Source organism: Mandrillus leucophaeus, unplaced genomic scaffold (genome assembly GCF_000951045.1).
Source record: "Mandrillus leucophaeus isolate KB7577 unplaced genomic scaffold, Mleu.le_1.0 Scaffold6721, whole genome shotgun sequence".
NCBI classification, from domain to species: Eukaryota; Metazoa; Chordata; class Mammalia; order Primates; family Cercopithecidae; genus Mandrillus; species Mandrillus leucophaeus.
In genome coordinates, this window is record NW_012107277.1 from 1,037 (window position 1) to 8,953 (window position 7,917).

The 7,917-nt window shown below is 48.0% G+C and overlaps 1 protein-coding gene across 1 annotated transcript; it reads left to right on the forward strand.

The window, feature by feature from the left end:
• The first annotated feature begins 3,119 nt into the window (after nt 1-3,119).
• Nucleotides 3,120-7,645, forward strand: LOC105555198 (TP53-target gene 5 protein). The gene is made up of 5 exons (XM_012002007.1): nt 3,120-3,324; nt 3,897-3,971; nt 4,168-4,298; nt 5,975-6,488; nt 7,518-7,645. The coding sequence occupies exons 1-5, from the start codon at nt 3,277-3,279 to the stop codon at nt 7,620-7,622; spliced, it is 873 nt and encodes a 290-aa protein (XP_011857397.1). The 5' UTR covers nt 3,120-3,276; the 3' UTR covers nt 7,623-7,645.
• The last annotated feature ends 272 nt before the right edge of the window (nt 7,646-7,917 follow it).

Sequence of the window (7,917 nt, forward strand, 5' to 3'; positions counted from 1 at the left end):
AAGGTAGGTAGATCACTTGAGGTCAGGAGTTCGAAACCAGCCTGGCCAACATGGTGAAACCCCGTCTCTACTAATAATACAAAAATTAGCTGGGCATGGTGATGTGGGCCTGTAGTCCCAGCTACTGGGGAGGCTGAGACACGAGAATCACTTGAACTCAGGAGGTGAAGGTTGTGGTGAGCCAAGATTGCACCACTGCACTCCAGCCTGGGCGACAGAGTGAAACTATGTCTCAAAAACAAACACAAAAATGGTTAGAAGGTAAATTTCATGTTATCCATATCTTATTATACCATATTTTTTTAAAAAAAGAGTGGAGGTTTTCACTCAACAGCCTTGGATTTAGTCCCCAAGGCTTACCAGCTGTGTGTCATTTACCCACTTCTCCAGTTTTTGCCCCCGCCACTCTTGGCCCCTACTTTCTATTCCAGCAACATCCAACATATGACATAATTCCATTCCACACTCACATTCTTTAAATTCCCTCTTTTGAGAATGCTCTGCCCACCTCCCCCAACTGGCCCCATACCCCTATGCTTGGCCAACATCTACTCATCCTTCATTCCTCCTCACCTTCTCTAGGAAGAGTCCCTGACGTCCTCAGGCTGGGTTGGGAGGCTCCACCTCTGTGCTCCCACAACCCTCAGTATTAGCCATATCATAGACAATGCTATTTATTTCATTTTTCAAAAAATACTTTTTGGGCACCCACTGTCCACCAGGTACTGTTCTAGGATCTGGTGGCTAATCAATGAATAAAACAGACACAAATACCTGCCATTGAGGAGTCTACATTCTAGGGGTACCTATCCCCTTGGTCTGTGAACTCAGAGGCATGCTCTGCCTATAATGTTGCTGTCCCTCAGTGCCTCGCACACAGTGATTCCCCAGCCCTCGAAGCTCAGGAGATGAGTATCGAGTATAGGTGATTCTGATACAGCCCGCCAGGCACCAGGGCCTCAGAGCAGCATTGTTCAGTGAAGTCCAGTTGATCAGAGCTGAAATTGTGTGCAAGGAAGGGAATGTCCGAGCAGGCAGAGCAGCCAAGGAGTATGGGGGTAGACAGGAGAGAGCGAGGGTGTACCCTCTGTGTCTTCCTTGCCAAATCATCACATTGCTTTCTTCCCTAGGCCACAGCAGCAGTTTAACCCACTACCTAACCTTCACTCTAATAAGAAAGGATATTTATATGTGAGAAGCTGTCCCACAGCCTAGGGTTGGCCCCTCACCCCTCCATTCAGAGCTAAGTACCCCCTGTGCATGTACATCTCTCCCCACTAGAAGTGGAAGGGTGTGGAGTGGGTCCCACATTTGATTGGTTACCTGATTGGCCTACTGAATGGGGTGGTGCCCACAAAAATGTTTTTCACAAGCTCTTCATACTATTCTGATGCAGCCAGCTGGGCACCAGGGATTCAGGGCAGCCAGTGCCCTTTAAAGCCTGTTGTGATCTGCCTAACCCACCACAACTCCCTCTCTGCCTCATCTTCTCCCTCTCAGGTGTTTGTTCTAATCTCATCCTGTTGATGAATCTTTCCTAGACCACCTTTTTAATATACCAAACCCTCTACCTCTGCCCTCCCTATTCCTCTTACCCTGTTTGCTGTTCTCCAGGCACTTATTTCCATCTGACATAGCATTGGCGTGCTGAAGCTGACTCATAAGGGCTCACAAAAGTCTACTGTTACATTTCTAGGAATTCTGCAGGCTGGTTGTTAGGCATGGCCATCATTAAAATGTAATTTATAGCAACTTCCAATTAAATACGTGACATTAAAAACAAAGGTGAAACATGCTTAAACTTGTCACTCTATTTTTTACCACCTTTTACTATTACCTATGTTCTTAGAATTCTTTATATCTGTATATCTGTACAGTAGAAATATATCATATATAAATCATATATAGATCTGAAAAAAGACCCCCCAAAAACAACAAAAAAGAGAAAACGTAAGCAAGTGTCCTGTCCATAGCTGTTCAATTGTAAATAACAAAAAGAATCTGAAAAATATACTTCCAGTATTCAAAAACTATGGTCCAATTCAGCAAATAGGTCAATGAAGTCATTGATAAATGAGTTAAATTTCAATATCTCTGTTGTTTCACTTTTTCACCTTCTTCTTACTATTTAGTGTAAATGAAAATGCCAACATTAACGTTGGTATTATACTTGTTTATCCACTACAACCATAGGTTGGCTACAAATAGAAGGGTTAGGCAAAATCCAAGAAAAGTATACTGTAAGAAGCAACTCACTAATAGAAGTTACAATAAAGAGTATTATAGGACTTTATTATTTGTTGGTTTTTATCAGTAAAATTTATAATACAAACACATATACATTTTGCTTCAGAGAGCCAATTATTAAACATTTACAAGCACACACACAGTTTCCCCTCCACTAGAGAATGTAAGCTTGAGGGCAAGAATTTTTCTGTTATTCTAGCACTTAGAAAAAAGCACCTGGCAAGGCCAGGCGTGGTGGCTCACGCCTGTAATCCCAGCATTGTGGGAGGGGGGCGGATCACGAGGTCAAGAGATCCAAACCATCCTGGCTAACATGGTGAAACCTAATCTCTACTAAAAATACAAAAATTAGCTGGGCTTGGTGGCGGGTGCCTGTAGTCCCAGCTTCTCAGGAGGCTGAGGCAGGAGAATCACTTGAACCCAGAAGGCGGAGGTTGCAGTGAGCAGAGATCTCACCACTGCACTCCAGCCTGGTGACAGAGCAAGACACTGTCTCAAAAAAAAAAAAAAAAAGAAAAAAGAAAAAGAAAAAAGAAAAAGCACCTAGCATGTAGCAGGCGCCCAGTCAAAACAGGCAACATGACTGAATGGATGAGCATGGTTTGCGAATCCCTGGTTTCATGGGTTGACTATCAGACTTTGTTAGGTTTCCAGCCCACTATAATCTAGCTGGGTTAGATCTAGTGTGGCCTTGAGTACATTATTCAACCTCTTTGAACCTTGGCTTCCTCATTTAAAAAGAGGGGATAATCCTCTTACCTCACAGGGAGGTAGTGACAATGTACACAGCTGTCTGTCACCTATTGTCTGTACTTCTTTCTCACCCTCTACCCCTCACCTCTGCCACATGCACACCTTGGAGACCCAGCCCTGCTACTGTCACATTTCAGTGATGTCACAGCTGCAGGTGGTACAGAGACAGCACCACCATCTGATGCCCAGCCTGAGTGCTGGCTGAACTGAGAGGAGCAGGGTGGGTGCCTGGCACTGGTGTTGCTCCATTCGTCTCTGAGGTCTCACAACCCCAGCATGAGTCCATCAGCAAAGAAGAGGCCCAAGAATAGCAAGGTTTCCAAGGTCAGACTTGGGACTAGACCCTGGGGATGAGTCCCTAGAGGGGACCTTAACAAAGAAACACCATGACAAGGACGGGACTTTCCAGCAGGGGAGAAAAGGCAAAGGTGAAGGGTGAAGGGAGGTCAGGAAAGTTAAAATGGTCTCCAAGTTCTGTCCCCAGACCCAGATGACAAAACTCCCAGCCTAGGATTGGTCAAACCATGCTCGGCCAAATGGAGAGGCACATGAAGGAGTACAGGAGGATTTCTCCAGTGTCTCACTCTGTCACCCAGGCTGGAGTGCAGTGGCGAGCTCTCAGCTGACTGCAGCCTTCACCTGCTGGGTTCAAGTGATTCTCCTGTCTCATCCTCTTGAGTAGCTGGGACTACAGGCACATGCTACCACACCTAGCTAATTTTTGTATTTTTTTCAGGAAAGTCAGGGTTTCACTATGTTGGCCGGGCATCTCAAACTCCTGACCTCAAATAAGCCACCCACCTCGGCCTCCCAAAGTACTGGGATTACAGACATGAGGCACCACGCCTGGCTGATTCCTCTGGGTTTATGTCTCTCTCTTATCCTCTGTCCCTCAGATGCAAGATGAGAAACTGCAGGACAAGACAGAGCAGCCTCTGAGCAAAGTAATTGAGCGGAACCGTCTGAGAACGGTGAGATGCCCTGTTTTGGTCCCAGCTTGGGGAAGCTCGTATACTTATGCAGTGCTGCCCCTGGTTGCCAGGCTGAGTGGCCCAGGGGAGCCAGCAGGCCGGCCCTTGGCTGAGCGGAGCTAGAGGCAGGCAGGGGAGAGGGAGGCTGTCCAGGAAAGCTGAAGCTTCTATTTATCTGGTTTCTCGACCCCGGCAGGTGTTAAAAAACTTGTCGCTCTTGAAGCTACTCAAGAGCTCGAACCGCCGGATCCAAGAACTGCATAAGCTGGCCAAAAGGTGCTGGCATTCACTGCTCAGTGTTCCAAAGATTCTCCGAATCTCCTCTGGGTAAGCTGGGGCCTGGCCCCCATAGTGGACCCAAATGCCGTCTTACTGGGAACAGGCATTGTGCTAAGGAATTTAGAGAACAAGTCTAATTTTCACAAAGCCTCTGTGAGAGGGGTATTTATTAACTCTGTTTTACTCTTGGAGAGCTGAGGCTCAAGAGGTGAAGTGACTTGTCTCACTCAGTTAACTCAGCTGATAAGTGGCAGAGCTAGGATTTGAAGCCATTCCTGTCTGATATCAGAGCTGTGGCCATAACAATGGTTGTAGTCATCCGATTGTGGTGCTCACTCCACCGTGGGGCACTGAGACAGGTCACTACTCCTCCTCCTCCCCTTGCAAGTCAATATAACCCAGACAGTCACCTGCAGACTGACCCCTCAAATCTGAGGATTAACCTTGCTGAGGCTCAGTTTCTTTATTAATATATATATGTATATATATATATTTTTACCATGCCTCCGAGACAAGTTCAAACTGTTTGCTCGTAAGTCACATGAGAGTACTAAGAAAGCTAACATTGATTGGTGCCTGCTAAGTGCCATCTACTATGCTAAGCACTTAAGAATTTTCCCATTTAGTTTATTCGTCACAACAATCCTGTTAGGTAGACAGAATTATCCAAGTTTTACAGATAAGGAAGCTAAGGCTCTGAGAGGTTAAATATCTTGCCCAAATCACACAGGTGGTAAGAGGCAGAAGCAGAATCTGAGCCCGTTTGTCTGAACCTAACAACATCTGTGCTCTGTAAGCCACTCTGCTTCACTGCCTTCTACTTTACAGAAGTAGTAAGGATCCCAAGTTGTAAGGATCCCAAGTCTGGCATAGAGTGGGGACTCAATCAGCGGGAGCCATTATTATCATCACAGTATTGCCATTATCTGCAGCCCAAGGCCTCATCTCTCTCCACACCCTTGGCTAGGATGGTGCTGCCACTGGGGGGTTTGCAGGGGGCCCAGTCTGTTACAGACACCCTTTGGGAAAGTCTCAGCATTTAATATTTCTCTCAAGGCCATCTTTCTGGGCTCCTCTTTCTCATTTGGCCTCTAGTTGCAGGCAGTCAGGAAACACAGAGCTAGAAGGATCAGGATCATCTAGCCCCATCATTTTCCAACTTTTTTTTTTTTTTTTTTGTATGGAGACAGAGTCTCACCATGTTGCCCACGCTGGTCTTGAACAGTTTCCCAACTTTATTAAAGCAGTGAAACCTCTGTTCAAATATCTATTCCCAAGCCCCAGTTGTGTTGTTATGGGCTGGGGGGAGGTATCCTGCCCCCATTCGGTCAGGGGAAGTGACATTGAGACACCTCCTCAGAACCCTAAGGTTTCTTGGAGCACAATTTAGAAAAACTACTGGACTGTTTACCCTCCCACCTGAAGTCCAGAGAGACAGAATTCTAATCTAGTGGCAGATGATGTAGACAATATCCATTCCTAGGGGCCTTAACTACTAGTCATGGCTCTCACCTTCCCAATCTCTCACATCCCTTCTGCCAGTGCTCATCACACCCCCTCACACCAGCACAAGGCCTCTGGGCAACAGAGAAGTTTCTTTGCATGCCCCTCTAGCTTTATTAACAGGCTCCCCTGAGCTGACTACATATCAACTGTCTCGGGGCAAGGCTAGGCAACCAGGGCCTTGGTCCTGCTCTGCTGACTGCCTTTCCTCTCCCTGCCAGGGAAAACAGTGCCTGCAATAAAGCGAAACAAAATAATGAAGAGTTCCAGGAGATTGGGTGCTCCAAGAAGGAACTCAAGTCCAAGAAATTAGAGTCCACAGGGGACCCTAAGAAAAAAGAGTACAAGGAGTGGAAGCCCCAGGTGCAGTCAAGGATGAGTAACAAGGCAAAAACGTCATCGGCGGCAATGCCATGGAAAGAAAAGCATGTAGAGCCTGAGGTTCCAAGGACATCGAGGGATCATGGCTTGAACCTTGGAGCCCAGGGGAGGCAACTACTCACTGAGGGCCCCCGAGTCATCTTCATTAAGCCCTACCACAATAGAACTCCCATGGGGCACATGAAGCAGCTGAATGTAGCCGACCAGTGGATCTGGTTTGAGGGGCTGCCCACACGAATCCACCTCCCGGCACCCCGGGTGATGTGCAGATCCTCCACCCTGCGTTGGGTCAAGCGCTGCTGCACCCGCTTCTGCTCTGCATCACTTGAAATGCCTATGTGGCATCCATACAAGGTGGGTGTGATAACAACACTGCCAGGCTAGGTGAGATGCAAGCCCCAAGCCAGGCCCAGATCTGGGGCCCAGAGTCAGGGCTCAGGATCTGGAGTCTTGAGTGGTGTGTGGATGGCAGTGCTGGGAGGCTCCGCCTTCATGTCCAGAGATGGGGAAACCTTAGACCAACGTCATACAGCAGGGTAGTGACTAGGTTGAGGCCTCTCAGGATACAGCTAGGAGACCTGGGGAAGGAGGCGCACTGAAGTGAGCCTTCATTGCCTGAAGGCCTTAGCAGAGGTGGAAACTGCTGTGGCTCTGAATCTCACAGTCAGAGGCCTACATAAGTGGGTTTAAGGATTTCCAAATGTGGGAGGGGGAGATGGTCAAGTAGGGCTTTGCTGCATCCCATTCCCTCTTAGATCAATTCAACTCTCCATTCATGTTTGATGTATTCATGCCTCAAATAAGATTTACTCTGAACAGACTAGGCATGGTGGCTCACACCTGTAATCCCAGCACCTTGGGAGGTCAGGGCAGGAAGACTGCTTGAGGCCAGGAGTTCAAGACCAGCCTGGGCAAGATAATGAGACACTGTCTCTACAAAAAATTTAAAAATTAGACAGATGTGGTGGCTTGCGCTTGTAGTGTCAGCTACTCAGGAGGCTGAGGTTGGAGGATCGCTTGAGCCCAGGAGGTCGAGGCTGCAGTGAGCTGTGACTTCGCCACTGCACTCCAGTCTGGGCAAGACAGCAAGACCCTGTCTTAAAAAAAAAGAAAGGAAAAAAAGAGATTTACTCTGAACAGAAAGTTCCTTAGCAAAAAAAGAAGAAAATACTCCAGCCCTTTCATGGGAGGATTAAAGTCCCATGAAAGGAAGGGGGTGAGTGCCCACCAGGTCTAGCTTAAAGGGAGGCTTTTCCTTTTTAGTAAAGCCATTTCCAACCTACCACAGACACCACAGCACCCTTGTCCCTGCGCCCCCTCCCCAAACGACCAGTGCCCCCTGGGGACAGTCCTAGCATCTAACACCGAGGTTTCTGCTGGCAGGTTGATGTGACCTGGACGGGAGCCAGAGGTGCGAGCAGAGGGCGGAGATCGCGCAGTCAGCTTAAGGGGAGGGATGGGTGGCGAAATTCACGAGTCTACAAATAAAATCTTCCATATGGCACCTAAGATGAATACTGCTTACTCTGCCTGTTCGTCTGGGGCTGGGAAGGATGAAGGAAAGAGGCCTTCGGTAGAGGGAGCCTGTGTCGCGACTTCAGGCTTCCCCCACCTCCACCCCCTGGCCCCGAAGGTCAGTCTAGAACCAAATAAGCCAGCGAGCTGCACCCCTCCCCCACCTCCACGAGCTGGTCTCCTGAGTGGTGCGCTCTATGAAGTCAGGGCGCTCGTGTGCTTCCTGGATGCAAGGTGCCTCACAATCGCCCCGTGAGCCCACAAGAGG

Bases quoted from the DNA above. Each gene is read 5' to 3' on its own strand.
- LOC105555198 (XM_012002007.1), top strand. From the start codon at position 3,277: ATGAGTCCATCAGCAAAGAAGAGGCCCAAGAATAGCAAGGTTTCCAAG. The intron at 4,299-5,974 runs GTAAGCTGGGGC...TCTCCCTGCCAG, and splicing joins ATTCTCCGAATCTCCTCTGG to GGAAAACAGTGCCTGCAATA. The intron at 6,489-7,517 runs GTGGGTGTGATA...TTCTGCTGGCAG, and splicing joins CTATGTGGCATCCATACAAG to GTTGATGTGACCTGGACGGG.